This window comes from Crocuta crocuta, unplaced genomic scaffold (assembly GCF_008692635.1).
Source record: "Crocuta crocuta isolate KB4526 unplaced genomic scaffold, BGI_CrCroc_1.0 scaffold70, whole genome shotgun sequence".
Classification (NCBI taxonomy): Eukaryota; Metazoa; Chordata; class Mammalia; order Carnivora; family Hyaenidae; genus Crocuta; species Crocuta crocuta.
In genome coordinates, this window is record NW_027528417.1 from 4,145,761 (window position 1) to 4,161,371 (window position 15,611).

A 15,611-nucleotide genomic window follows, 5' to 3' on the forward strand; every position below is an offset into this window, starting at 1 on the left:
TTCCTTTAACAGCCAGACCTGATGGAGAGAATTTCACATCACTGGACATTTGGACTTGGGGTGGGGTGTTGACCGAATAGGTTATATCCCTTACACACAGAGTCACTGTTCTGTGCAGGGGACGAAGGTGTGCACAGACATTTGGAGGCCAGAAAGGTGGGCTGTGGTAGAGTAGTTACTTTGCCAAAGCAGTGTTCTTTTGTTGGGCACATAAATAAGGTAGATCTCCCAGGCTCCCTTGCAACCCTACAGTCGGCCACGTGGCCATGGACATCTCGGCCAACAGAACACAGGTACAAGTGTCACTGGCCTCTTCCAGGCCCAGCCATTTAAAGTCCCCCTTGTGATCATCCATGCTCTTTCTTCCTTTATCTTCGAGTCAGAGGCGAAGTGCCCAGTGGAGGACCACGAGGCCTGGGGGATGGAGGAGCCGCTAAGGGGGCCTAGGGAGCCGGGTCCCTGTCGCAGAGCAAAGCCCCTGCCCACCTGCATTATGCTTACTGTAGGTGAGAGATCAGTGGCTGTTTTATAAGCCACCGCAGTGTGGGGGGCATTTGCCAGGGCAACGTAGCGGCCAGGGCACAGGCCAGGCCCGGGGGCTCAGCTTCCTAGCGCTGTAACAAATTACTGGATTAGAACAACAAGAACGTGTTATCTCCCCAGTTCTGGAGGTCAGAACCCCAAATCAACTTCACTGGACTACAGCCGAGGTGTCAACAGGCTGCATTGTTTGGAGGTCCTGGGTGGGAGGACCCGTTTCTTTGCCTTTTCCAGTTTCTGGGGGCTGCTTGTGGCCTAGCCTCCCACACCGCTCCCGCCTCTGGGCTTCTGCCGGCCCAGCTTCCCGCACCCTGACCCCCCTGCCTCGCCCCTTCACTTATAAGGACACTGAGATGACATCAGGCCCACCTGGGTGAGCCAGGCAACTTGCCATCGCGAGATCCTTAAATCAAAAACACTTGCAAAGTCCCTTTTGCCGCATAAGCTAAAATACGCGCAGGTCCCGGGATCGAGGACGGACCGGGTTTGGGAGCCCTTCTTCTGCCTGCCCCGCTCCCATCCCTTCGCCTTTGTTCAGCCTTCTTCTCGGTGAGGGCTCCACCGACCAGTCTTTGGAAGATGAGATCACATCCTCACCTTGTAAAATCCTCCCTCCCTGACCTTTTGCCCGTGTAGCCCTTATCGCGCGGTCTTAGGGATGCTCCACTTAGTGCCTAGGCCGGAGCCTGACGTCGGGACGGGCAGCCAAGCACTGGCTGAACAATGATTTGTTTCAAGAGAATGTAGTCATGCTCATTTTACAGCGCTGGCTGCTCAAACCATACATTTGATTGGTAACTTGAATCGGGCCGCGGGCTATTTCACTGTGATGCCGCACACGTTTCATTACCAGAAGCTGGGTGATCTCGGGGATGGAGTCCCGAATTCCCAGTCTGCAGTCAAAAATTTGTTCATCGAGTTCCTAGGAGAGTGTGTAATGAAAAAAAATAGCTGCTAATTGGAAAGCATTCAAGGAGCCCATAAACCACTGGACAATTGCTTAAGTAAAAGGATTTTTTTTTTAATGGTTATTTATTTTTGAGAGAGAGGGAGAGGGAGAGAGAGATGGAAAGACAGAGCATGAGCAGGGGAGGGAGGGCAGAGAGGGAGACACAGAATCCGAAACAGGCTCCAGGCTCTGAGCTGTCAGCACAGAGCCCGATGCGGGGCTCAAACCCACAACCTGGACCATGAGATCATGATCTGAAGATTTGAGCCAAAGTCAGATGGTTAACCAACTGAGCCGTCCAGGTGCCCCTTAATTTATTTGAGAGAGAGAGAGAGAGAGAGAGAGAGAGAGAGAGAGAGAGAGAGAGAATGAATCCCAAGCAGGCTCCACATTCAGCACAAAACCTGATGTGGGCTTGATCCTGCAACTCTGGGATCATGACCTGAGCCGAAGTCCGATGCTTAACCGACTGAGCCACCCAAGCGCCCCTATTTTAGATTACTATTATAAGAATGACTTAAAGCCAGCTATTGAAGTAACTCATTATTGGCACATCTCCAATTATTTTGTACTGGGCAGTTTTATAGATGGCTTCAATATGAAATTGCTATTTATGGAAAGGTGTACCAAGGATGTAGCTAGTTGTTATACAAATACTCAGTGGGGAGATGAACAACCCAGGATCACCCCGCACACATACAAAACAATACCTTGTTGCCCTTATAAGTGATCCTACAGAATAAAGATCAAAATGTGCTAAACACAGAAGCATTCAAATGTTAACTCATTCTAATCTTGTCCTTTGCCTTACATTTTTCCATATTAAAGCAAATTCATTATCTTAGTCCCCCACGAAATAGCAACACACACAAAGTGGTGGTGTTAGAGGTCATTTTTTCTTCAGTTTTTCATTATGTTCCAAATATTCTTACAATAGAGGGGCATAACTTTATTTTTTATTAAAATTCCAGTTAACATACAGGAGACCTATCTAGAGAGAAGTTGCTACAGCCAATATCAAGTAAGTTACTGCCTCTGTTCTAGAATTTTTATGGTTTCCGGTCTCACATTTAGGTCTTTCATCCGTTTTGAATTAATTTTTTGTAAGGTGTAAGAAAGTGGTTCAGTTAGAGAGTGGTCTCTTTCCCATTTGGTAAAGAGGCTTTTTTCCCCACTGGATATCCTTCCCTGCTTTATCAAAGATTAATTGACCATAGAATTTTGAGTGTATTCCTGGACTCCCTATTCTGTTCCATTGATCTATGCGCCTGTTTTGGTGCCAGTACCGTTCTGTTCGGTTGCTACAGCTTTGCGATATAACTTGGAAACTGGAATGGTGATGCCTCCAGCTTTGCTTTTCGAGACCGCTTTGGCCATCTGGGGCCTTGTTGGTTCCCTATAAATTTTAGGATGGTTTGTTCTAGCCCTGAAAATTGCTATTGGTATTTTGATAGAGGTTGTATTAAGTATGTCGATTGCTTTAGGTAGGAGAGACATTTTAACAATGTTTATTCTTCCCTAGATCTAGGAGCATGGAACTTCTTTCCATTTCTTTGTGCTGTCTTCACATTTCCTCTTTCAGTGTTGACAGTTTTCAGGGTACCTCTTTGGCTAGGTTTATTCCTATGATAGTATCTTACCATTTTTGGTTCAATTGCAAATGGGATTGTTTCTTAATTTCTCTTTCTGCTGCTTCATTACTGGTGGATAGAAATGCGATGGAACAGGTATCTGTGCATTAATTTTTTAAGTTCATCTATGAGGGAGAGAATCCCAAGCACGATCTGTGTTGTCAGTGCAGAATCCACAAACCATGACGTCATGACCTGAGCCAAATTCAAGCCAGATGCCCAACCGAGCTACCCAGGAGCCCCTCTGTAAGTTGACTTTGTATTCTGCGACTTACTGGATTCATCAGTTTCAGCTGTTTTTGGGTGGAGTCTTTTGGATTTTTCTATATATAGTATCATTTCATCTGCGAATAGTGAAAGTTTTACTTCTTCCTTACTGATTTGTATCCTTTTTATTTCTTTTTGTTGTCTGACTGCTGTGACTAGGACTTCCAAGTACTATGTTGAATAAAAGTGGTGAGAGTGGACATCCTTGTCTGGTTCCTGACCTTCGGGGAAAACTTTTTCCCCACTGATGATGATGTTAGCTGTGGGTTTTTCATATATGGCCTTTTTTACATTGAGGTATGTTCCCTCTAAACCTACTTCGTTGAGGGTTTTGTCATGAATGGAGGTTGTACTTTGTGAGATGCTTTTTTTGCATCTACAGATGTGGCCCTGTGGTTCTTATCCTTTGTCTTACTGATGTATTATGTTGATTCATTTGAGAATATTGAACCACAGGTATAAATCCCACTTGATCGTGGTAAACGATCCCCTTTTCTGTTAAAAACATTTTTTAAAATGTTTATTTTTTAGAGAGAGCGTGAGTGGCAGAAGGGCAGAGAGAGAGAGACATAGAACCAGAAGCAGGCTCCAGGCTCTGAGCTGTCAGCACAGAGCCCAACGCGAGGCTCGAACTCAGACTGTAGATCATGACCTGAGCCGAAGCCGGGACACTTTGCTGACTGAGCCACCTGCGGGGCCCCAGGATTCCTTTTTTAAAAGTAGGCTCCATGTCCAACCTGGGGCTTGAATTCATGACTGGAGATCAAAGTCACGTGCTCCACTGAGTCAGCCAGGTGCTTCACACACTGATTTTTTTTTAATGTATTGAATTCAGTTCCCTAGTATTTTATTGAGAATTTCTGCATTTATGCTCAGCAGGGATATTAAACTGTATGTAGTTCTTTTCAGTAGTGTCTTCATCTGGTTTTGGGATCAGAGTAATGCTGGCCTCACAGAATAATTTTGAAAAATTTCCTTTTCTTTTTTTCAGAATAGTTTGAAAGTACGTATTAACTCTTCTTTAAATGTTTGGTAGAACTCACCTGTGAAGTCCTCTGGTCCTGGACTTTTGTTAGGAGTATTTTGCTTACTGATTCAATTTCTTTGCTGGTCATCAGTCTGTTTAATGTTTTCTATTTCTTCCTGCTTCCGTTTGGGTGGGTTATGCTTCTAGGAATCTAACCATTTCTTGTAACCATGTCCAATTTGTTGGCAGTCGTTTTTCATATTACATTTCTCTGGTGTTATTTCTCTTCTCTCATTTGCAATTTTATTGAGTCCTTTTTTCTTGATAAGTCTGTCTAGAGGTTTATCAATTTTATTAATTTTTTCAAAGGATCACTTCCTGGTTTCATTGTTCTGTTCTATTAGTTCCTATATAATTTGTTTCTACTCTCCAGAGGTGCATGACTTTTTAAATGCTTTTTAAAGCTTCTTTCTTTTGCATAGCTGTGAAACCGTATTTGATTAATCCCAACGAAACAACCCAAACAACCCAGGAAGCAGAGATGTCAAAGTTTTAAAGAGCCCTCATTTTTATGGAACAATATACTGAGCCTCATTTCTATGGACTGTAAATTAATAATTATAAGATTCATTTGAATTTACAAACAGATCTGGCCTGATATGTTTCCAGTATTTTATTGTGAGACATATTTGGTGAAAAGTCATTTTGACCCAAAGTTTGTAAGACAGAATATGAAGGAATGCAGTAAACACACTGTAAATTTGAAACCTCATGTTCAAACCACATGTTACTTGAAAATCGCAGAAACCGATCCTAGATTTTGAAAACACAGGAAACAAACATGGTTTATAATCTGCACTTATGTGCTTTTAGTTCTGAGCAGTGCTGTAAATGAATGATACCGATAACATATAGGGAGAAAAGCAGAAAGAAGAAATTTACCAATTTACCCAGGAGCTCACTCACCACCATTCTCTACTAGCTGACATCTAAATACGTTTCTGGAATGAACAAATTTGCATAGTCAATAATAACGTCTTAAAGCCTCATTAACTGAAACTATATACTTTTGTTTTTTATATGTGTATATATATATATTTGTTTTTTAAAGTAATCTCTACACCCAACACAGGGCTCGAACTTGAGACCCCGAGATCAAGAGTTGCATGCTCTACTGACAATGCTGGTTGGGCGTCCCTGAAATTATATAATTTTAAATACGACTTTTTCCATGTTTTTATATTATTAGCTTTCACTTAGTCACATTAAACCATACTCTTTCATCACTCAGTTCATTCATTTGAGCGCCTGCCTTTAGATGCCTGGTTCTTGATCTAAGTTTTCAAGGAGAGTTATTATTCGGCTTACGTCACACTATTGAATTGTCAATGGCAGTTAAAGCAGTATCTCAAAGCAGAGGTTAAGATTAAACTATTACATTAAAAATGATTATAAAACATACCAAAGGTTATGGAAAAAAACATTACTGAGAAGAAGTCAATGTTTCAAATGCCTTTTCTTCTTAAAGATAAATGATGTTACATATACATGCATATACAGCTCTGTGTGGATGCTACTCCTGATAAATCTCTTCTCCTCAGATGTACTTATAAAACTCATGGGAATACCACTGACACAGGACCGTCAAAATATTTTTGAAAACTTAGTTAGGAGCTAAATGACTTGTCACACAGGGAGACAGAAAAACAACTGCTGTACGTTGTTAATTTTTTCAAGTCATGTTATGTACAGTTTTATTGCCAGTATATGCACGACAGTAAGCGTAGGACTATAAATACACAATGTAATTAACAGTAGAAAACAAAATTGTTACGGGTAAAGGGGTGGGGATATGGAGAAACTATTTTCCTGCTGCTAGAACAGAAACAGAGGGAAAAGCCTAGGACATACCATCCATCCAGTACTCTGGTCTTAAATTCTTTACATACATTTCTACATGTTTTCAGTCACACGAAGAAAGTACAGATAACTCTGTAATAACAGCAAAGCGCTTCCCTAATAGCTGTTTGCCTTTCCAGTCAAACTCACTTTACGTTAGGATTTACAAAAGAAAAAAGCCAAGGTGAGAACCCTTAGTGTCCTGTCCCAAATGATCTAACCTGCCTTTCACCAAACTGGTCATTGTTGAAAGTCGGCTGCACATGAAAAGAACAGGTGTAGCAAAAGGTGATTTAAAAACCTTGTTAAAACGTAACAGAAAATCACCCTTGCAGTAGTTTCCCGAGAGACACTGTAGGCAGCATCTCAGTTAAAAGCATCAGCCCTGAAGAGGTAGAGAGTTGGAGTCCATCACACAGAGATCATAGCCTTGCGCCGTCTTCTCTCTCATCAGGATCAATGTTTTCAAGTAAGACAATTTCACGGTAAAAGGAAGCCGGGTGCCACCGCTTAAAGATAAGGTGCTGGTTGACTCCCGCGTCTCGGTAAGAAGTGTGTTTACTAAATGAGAAACAGAAGACGGTCAAGGACACACATGCACTGGATTTGCTTTTCTCTTTCCATCAAGTTTATTCATAGGTGAATCTGATATTAATAAATACGAAAAAAGCATCATTCACAACAAAGAGAAACAAACCAAAAACCCTGCAATAAAACCTTCTGTTTTAATAAGTGTCAGGAAAACAACAGACAGATGATTTGGTGCAGCTTTCTTACGGGGTCGTAGGGGGACATGGTTTTGAAGAAAGACGGCAAGACCAGCCACCCCCAGCGGCGCTGGGGTCACAGAACTGCCCCGTTCTGCAGCACTCCCTCTCTCTGAGGCCTCGCTTTTCAGCTACAGGTCACCTCACAGAAGTCGCAAGTCATGACACGGTCACCGGCACATTGACAGAGCCCAGCCGGGGTTCAAATGCGTCCCGCTTCATTTCACGTCATTTCAGTTATTTCTAGCACAGGACATGATACAGAACAAAACTCCAAGTAGCAATCAAAATATTATTCTGCATTTGAATAGAGGCAAAAAAACATGTTTTAGACTGTTAAACTTTTAAAGCTTTAAGCATTCCTCTTTAACCAGCATTTAAAAAAATTTATACAATCGTAACACTGGCAAAGGTTAATGGGAAGACAGAGAAGTACAAACGCGTGAAATGATGAATTCGATTAAAAATTACTCTGTATTGATCAACCGATGTTAATACTGCTGCTTCTTGAATTTGGAATAACTATCAGAAAAGTTACATGCAGACCGAGGAGAGCTCTCTGTTACAGAAAATACAAAACAAAACAAAAAACTAAAACTGGGAAAAGATGGGAAGTTCCAAAAGATGTGTTTGAGTATTTCCTTTCACTGACGGGGGGTGGTCTGTCTGTCCTTTCTCGGAGAGGCCCGGCTCGCTTGGTCGGCTTTACTAACTTTGTCCAGAAACATCGGTGGCGGGATCAGCTCCCCCAGAGCCTGTCTGTGCGCGTTTGATGTAAAGATTCAGTAGCTTCATCTGCAGATTCAAGCCAGACACAGGTCACTGAGCAGGGGCTCTACATTATAGTAGGTGCTCATTAAGGCATTTTTATACATATCGGGAGTTTAAAATTTTTTTAATGTTTATTTTTGAGAGAGAGAGAGAGAGAGAGAGAGACAGAGCGTGAGTAGGGAAGGAGTAGAGAGGAAGACAGAATCCGAAGCAGGTTCCAGGCTCTGAGCTGTCAGCGCAGAGCCCGACAAGGGGCTCAAACTCACAAACCGTGAGATCATGACCTGAGCCGAAGTCGGACGCTCAACTGACTGAGCCACCTAGGCATCCCCGTATCGGGAGTTTAGAGAGATTTTAGGGGTGCCGGGCTGGCTCAGTCAGTGCAGCGCGTGACTCCTGAGCTCAGCATTGGGAGTTCGAGCCCCACAGTGGGTGTAGAGATTGCTTAAAAATAAAATCTTAAAAAAATAAATAAGAGATTTTAGATGAAGGTATGCCTGAGTTGTTGATAATTAAGAATTACCAAAACAAAACTTTCAAGTCTCTTTCTGTTTGTGACTGAGTATTCTATTTGTTCATTTAAGTAATCTTTACACTCAGCAGGGGGCTTGAACTCAGGACCCAAGATCACGAGTAGCACACTCTGCCAGATGGAGCCAGCCGGCGCCCCTGGTGCCTGAGTATCTAATACACCTTTTAAAAAAATGTAGTGATAGCACGTGACACTTAAACTTAGAAAAAAGAAGTCTCCTCAAGACAACAGGACCAACATTTGACCACCATGCACGCTACAATGTGCTCACTACCTACCACACGTTACCTCTTTCTATCTCAACAACATTTCAAAGATGACGAAATCAAGATACAAAACATGCAAGTCATTGCCTAACACCATAGGGGTAGGTAAGAAGCGGGCCAGAAGAGAGAATTAGGCACGTGGGTTCCAGGACCCACGATCTTAAACAACCATAACACTGCTCTCCAAGAATGTTCTGGATTTGGGTCCTTCTGTAGTCTTTCCTAGATGAGGTCATATTTTTATAAAGTCTTAATGCATACGTAATTTTGTATTTTACTTAAGAAAAAAATTTTTTAGCTGTTTATTTATTTTTGAGAGAGACAGGGGGAGATGCAGAATCTGAAACAGGCTCCAGGCTCTGAGCTGTCAGCACAGAGCCCAACGCGGGGCTCAAACTCACCACGAACTGTGAGATCGTGACCTGAGCCAAAGTCGGACGCTTAACTGACTGGGCCACTCAGGCATCCCTCTACTTTTTTTCATCTAATGTCATTTCCAAGTATTTTTTTGGCTCTAGTTTTCATATGCAAAATCGTATGTTCTGACAAAGTGTGTAACTTTAAATCTTCTACAGACATCTTTGCATTATCAGGACACAACCTGAGCTTATCACAAAAGCTGAGACTGTTTCTCTTTGAAAACCACTGTGTCGGGGCTCCGAATGGCTCGGCTGGTAGAACATGTAGGGCTCTTGATNTGCTGTTTATAATTTGCTTTTTTAAACATTAACCCATTGAGATCCAAGGGTTTTTAATCCGATGTCCATGGGATTCAGGCACTCACTGAATCCTCTGAAACTACGGCTAAAAATTTCTGCATTTATTTATTTTTCTGGGGACGAGACAGTGCCCACATGTCAGAGTGCTCTGTAACTCAGAAAAAGTTAGGAACTGCCACCCATGTACGACTCACCTAGGTATTTAATACAAGGTGCATGCCTGAGCAGATAGGTGTTTTCTCTACCCTTTTGCTATTTTAAAAATAAATTTGATGACAGTAGTGATAATCGCTAGGGTTCTGGGAAACTCTTAAAATGAGGGTGTCTCCTGCTAATGGTCCAGAAGCTGCAATCCAACAATCATCACCCCACAGAATAAATTTCGATGTTTGATAGTACCAAAAAAATGAGGGTAACAAGACTTATTTAAGTCTTTAAAAACATTTGTTTGCAGTTTATTTATTTAAGTAATCTCAACACCCAACGTGAGGCTGCACGGCACAGCCCTGAGATCAAGGGTCACTGGCTCCACTGACGGAGCCGGCCGGGGGCTCCTGGATTTTATGTCTTATGATGGCACATACTGGGTCACCAGAGTCCATAGAAGAGACTTCAAGAAGCATTCCAGCATTCCGCACTTTGGGAGTCATAAAGCAACCCAGGAACACATGACCACTATGTATTCTGGAACAGTCTTGGGGGGGCACGATCTAGGGGCAGGGGCTGGAGAGGAGTCAGCCGACCGTCGGCACTTCTTTCACAGCAACACACCCCACCAACTGGCCCCTGTGACCCGGGCGAACACGGAAATAGTTACAATTCTGACGGAAGGGGGAATGGGCCAGCTACTCAAAGTTGAACACAAATCTACCCTTTAACACAAGAAAGGACTAAAGACCGAAATTTTGAAAAGTGTGCCGCCGCTGCCACCTTTAGACCGAAGCACTGCTACTTACTTTACTGCCAGTGAGCTGACTGAGATGGGGTTTTAGTTCGTCACCAATCACCGCGTGGACAGCCACCAGGCAGAAGACACAAGCTTTCCGAACACTGCTCTCTGAATTGTCGTAACCCTAGGCAGAAAAGTCCTGGTTAGCACTTCTGGGAGTCTGAGAAAGTCCCATTCCGACAGGGACAGCGGACGTGGCTTGGGGACAGGGTCGCCGGCACACCAGGGAGAAGCAGCCTTCATGACTGACGGCTGACGCCTCCACCTTTTCTGGCAGAAACGTGCCCTTTTGTCCTTCCGCCTGGCCTGCGGCACCTCCGCTCCACTGTTGGCTTTCCGTCTCAGGGTCTACCTTGTGCAGCCTGGAAGGGAGCCCTTCGCTGGCCTGCCCTGCGAAGTCTCCAGATGCACCTTGCTAAAGCGCTCAGCTGCAGGGAGCCCGCGAGAGCTCCACTACTGGAAAAAAACCTAAACTGGAGTAAAACTGGGCCTGGCAGTCAGGGCACTCCTATAATCCAGGCTGAATTAAGCTCGACGTCTGTCCCATCCCTACCATTACTCTAAGTTATCCACCCAACAAAACACTGAATCAGTAGCCACCGTATGTATGACATACACGTACTATGTACATTCTGTTCTTCGTACCAAAGGACAGAGAAATAAAGAGATTTGGATCTAACCTTCAAGGACCACACAATTTAGTGAGCAATACTGGCCTCAGAACAGAGTCAAAGATAATACTATAGATGCACAAAGAAATGAGTAATTCTCTTCAGGAGAGTTATACACTATGTGATTCTAATCAATAAAATTACATTAGAGAATACAATTTCTTGGATAGAAAAGTTAACAATTTATGATTAAGCAGAGTTTATAAAATATCCCGCCATTAAAATGTTTATGTGGATAGGTTTGCGTGCATAGAAAAAAACCACATCACATCTATGACTGTAAATTAGTGTAACCATTTTGGAGATAAATCTGCCAACACCTAGGAATTCTACTTCTAGATATAAACATATAAGTTTGAGAAGAGGTTATAAAGAAGTTCACTGCAATATTTATATTAGTAAAAATAGGGAAACAATCCACATATTCATCAGAAGATATGGATTCATCAGAAGAGATAGATAAACCAACTGTGGTATTCTCATACCTGGAGATTAGCCACAAAACAGGAATGAAATTCTAATACACGCTATACACGATAAGCCCTAAAAACGTTATATTAAGTGAAACAAGCCCCCGCCACCACGGGACAGAGATTGTGTGATTCCATCTACATGAAGAACCTAGAAAGCAGAAGAGAGGAAGTAGAATAGAAGGTACCAGGGGCTGAGGGGACAGAACAGGAAATTATGAATTAATGGGGACAGAGTTCCCTCGGAGGGTGAAGAAGTGTGTTCTGGAGACGGGCAGCTGTGATGGCTGCACCCAGCACGCACGTATGTAATGCTAATGAGTCGCACACTTAAAAACGGCCAAGTGGTGAAATGTAGGTTATGTATATATTACACACACACACACACACACACACACACACACACAGCTAGTGATGCAAGGTCTCTGTCCTGAACATCCAGGACAGCAGGAAGGCTTGGTTACGCCGCTCATGGTGCCTGGAAAGTGCCTAAAATAACCAAATCCCGAATGTAGGACAGTGTATCCCTCCCAGCGTGGCTTCTTACCTGTATTAAGCCCGGCATAATCTCTGGCAAGAGCAGGTTAAGGGTATCCTTGGACACTCTCTCGATCACTTTTGTTTGCATTTTGATCGCAGCCAGGTTAATGGGGTAGTCTGCGGTCTGGACGATGGGACAGAGCACTTTGACGCACTGCTCCGGGCTGATGGAAGTGGCCAGCACTGACGCTGCTTCCTCAGCGGCCCTCACCACCTGCAACAAGGAGAAGCGTAAGTTGGGAACGGATTTTAAAAACATTATACTGTATCCTGGAAGCACAGCCTTCATGAAATATGAAATGCGATAGGATATCTATAATTAAAAACAATTTTAAAAAATGTTTATTTTTGAGAGAGAATGAAAAGGAGTAGGGGAGATGCAGAGGGAGAGGGAGACAGAGAATTCAAAGCAGGCTCTGAGCAGCACAGAACCCAACACAGGGCTTGAACTCATGAACTGTGAGATCATGTCCTGAGCCAAAGTCGGATGCCTAACCCACTGAGCCACCAAGGCGCCCCAGGAGATCTACAATTTGCTCTGAAAATACAACAGCAAACGAACACAAAAGAGTGACAGCACAGATAAAACAGGATTGGCAAAATGTAACTGTTGAAGCCAGAAAGGGGGGGGGGGGGGGGGGGAGGAACAGNGGGGGGGGGGGGAGGAGGAAGAAGAAGAAGAAGAAAGAGAAAGAGAGAGAGAGAGACAGAGAGAATATGAATCCCAAGCAGGCTCTGTGCTCTCAGAACGGAGCCTGACTCGGGGCTTGAACCCATGAACTGTCAGATCATGACCAGAGCTGAAGTCAAGAGTCAGACGCTCAACCGACTGGGCCGCCGGCGCCCTGGCTAATGCACTCTCTAAATGGCACCGCAGTCCAGCTGGCTGGCGGTGGAGGCTCTGTCTACCAGGACTATGATGTGCATGGCGCTCCCTGCAGCAGCCAAGCTGAGACCCTGCTCCTTACCAGTCCCCTCAACTCCAGGAGCGTCTGTGCTCTCTTCATCACGTTATTACAAAATAAAATTAAAAAACTCTCATTAGGTTATCAAGTGAACATGCTATCCCTCCTCCTGTTCATAATGATTTTCTCTCCTTCTGCATGGGGCTCGAGGAGAAAGACACCAATTCCGCAATGAAGACGAGAAATGGTTGTCCATCTTAGGATCCACCAGCTCTAAAGATGGTCTTGAGACCACGTCAAAATTATTGGTTTTGATTCTACTTTAGTAGTTTCTCACTTAGGATCCCAATCTATGAGCAGGACAAAGAATGGGACAGTGGCTAATACATTCGTAGACCCAGGGCTAATTGTAGCTGTAACTCCTTAAGAATGTTGATTTTATCTTTTGTAAAAATAGGGATTCCAGGTCTTATTTGGGTCAGAAGGTAGATAGCCAAACCACAAATATTAGGTTTTTAAAACTTCAGCAAGATTCTATACATGTTCCACTACTGCTAAACACCAGCTGAATAAAAAAAAATTTTTGAATAAAAATCCATATAGATTTAAAAGTTATAACTCACTCTCCTATAAGACTCACAGTCATATCTTCTGAAAAGTCAATTACCCAGAGGATTTCAATTTCTTCAAATGTTCACCATACTTCTTTTTTAAGGTTATCTCTACACCCAAGATGGGGCTCGGACTCATGGTCCTGAGATCAAGAGCTGCCTGCTCTACCGACTGAACTAGCCAGGGGCCCCTGCGTCCTCACCAACAATTTTTTTTTAAGTCTATTTATTCATTTTGAGAGAGAGAGGATGCATGTGAGTGGGGGAAGGGCGGGGGGGGGTGGAGAGAATCCCAGGCAGGCTCTGCACTGTCAGCGTGGAGCCCTACCCAGGCCAGACCCACACACCTTGAGATCATGGCCTGACCCAAAGAGTTGGACGCTTAACTGACTGAGCCCCCCAGGCGCCCCATCTCACTGACAGTTCTCACTGTCCTTCTTCCCAGTATGTATAAAGTGGTATTTCACTGTGGGTTTGGTTGTATTTTCCGAGTGAGTACCAATACTAAGCATCTTTTCATGTGTTTATTGGCTATTTACATATTTTCTTTGGTGAACGGTCTATTCAGGTCCTTTGCCCATTTTTAAATTGAGTGATTTCTTTCTGTTGAATTCTAAGAGTTCTTTATATATTACCTCATCAGACATATGATTTGCAAAAATTTTCCATTCTGTGGGTTGAATATTCTACTTTTTTTATGGTGCCCTTTGAAGTAGTAAAGTTTTTTTAAATTATTTTTATTTATCTATTAAATTTTTTTTAACATTTATTTATTATTGAGAAACAGAGAGAGACAGAGCATGAACAGGGGAGGGACAGACAGAAGGGGAGACACACAGAATCTGAAGCAGGCTCCAGGCTCTGAGCTGTCAGCACAGAGCCCGATGTGGGGCTTGAACTCACAAACTGTGAGATCATGACCTGAGTCGAAGTCAGATGTTTAACCGACTGAGCTACCCAGGTGCCCTNATGTATATATATATATATATATATATTTTTGTAAGATCACCATCCAATGTGGGGCTTGAACTTATAAGCCTGAGAGTAAAAGTTGCATGCTCTGCCCACTGAGCCAGCCAGGCAACACCAAAATTTTTTTTTAACATTTATTCATTTTGGAGAGACAGAGCATGAGTAGGGGAGGGGCAGAGAGGGAGACACAGAATCTGAAGCAGGCTCCAGGCTCTGAGCTGTCAGCACAGGGCCCAACGCAGGGCTCGAACCCATGAACCGTGAGATCACGACCTGAGACAAAGTCAGATACCCAACCGAGCCACCCAGGCACCCCTACTAAGATTTACAATCATGTTTTCTTCTGAAAGTTTTAGTTTCAGCTCTTTCATTTGGCTTTGATCCATTTTGTCTCACTGCAGTTTTCTAACTTTTCTTTTTTGACTTCTGCTTATGTCCTGGTCCCACCAGAGACACCTACTGTTCGCTCTGGTGCTTTCTCTGAGAATTGCAGCCTGCCCCTGAAATTTCCTTTTTTTTTTTTTTTTTTAATGTTTTATTTATTTCTAGGAAAGAGAGAGAGAGAGAGAGACAGTGTGAGCAGGGGAGGGTCAGAGAGAGAGGGAGTCACAGACTGAAACAGGCTCCAGGCTCTGAGCCGGCAGTCAGCACAAGACCCGACGCGGGGCTCGAACCCACGAACCGCAAGATCATGACCTAAGCGAAAGTCGGACGCTTAACCGACTAAGCCACCCAGGCGCCCCTGAAATTTCCTTTTTTAATTACGTCTGAGACTTAATAAAAATCCTCCTGGTTATCTTATCAATGTCACTGAAGGTAGCAGAAATACTGTGACTAAAAAGAGACGAGACAGGGGCGCCTGGGTGGCTCAGTTGGTTAAGCGTCTGACTTCAGCTCAGGTCATGATCTCACAGTTCGTGGGTTCAAGCCCCGCATGGGCGCTGTGCTGACAGCTCAGAGCCTGGAGCCTGTTTCAGATTCTGTGTCTCCCTCTCTCTCTGCCCCTCCCTGACTCAAGCTCTGTTTCTCTCTGTCTCAATAATAAATAAAAACATAAAATAAATTTAAAAAAGAATAAAAAGAGACAAGACAGGAGAGAGAGACAAACCAAGAAAGAGACTCTTTACAGAACAAACTGATGGTCACCAGAGGGGAGGTGGGTGGGGGTTGGGGAGCTAGGGGATG

The 15,611-nt window shown here is 43.5% G+C and overlaps 1 protein-coding gene across 12 annotated transcripts in view; it reads right to left on the reverse strand.

The window, feature by feature from the left end:
* Positions 1-5,012: 5,012 nt before the first annotated feature.
* CLASP2 (cytoplasmic linker associated protein 2) overlaps positions 5,013-15,611 on the reverse strand; it is a 166,886-nt gene continuing 156,287 nt past the window's right edge. For all 12 annotated transcript variants that reach the window (XM_077754285.1, XM_077754289.1, XM_077754291.1 and 9 more), the window contains 3 exons: positions 11,946-12,152; positions 10,265-10,381; positions 5,013-7,815 (listed from right to left, as the gene is read on the reverse strand). In XM_077754285.1, coding sequence (XP_077610411.1) covers positions 7,729-7,815; positions 10,265-10,381; positions 11,946-12,152 — 411 coding nt within the window. In that variant the 3' untranslated portion in view covers positions 5,013-7,728. The remainder of the gene's footprint in view (positions 7,816-10,264; positions 10,382-11,945; positions 12,153-15,611) is intronic.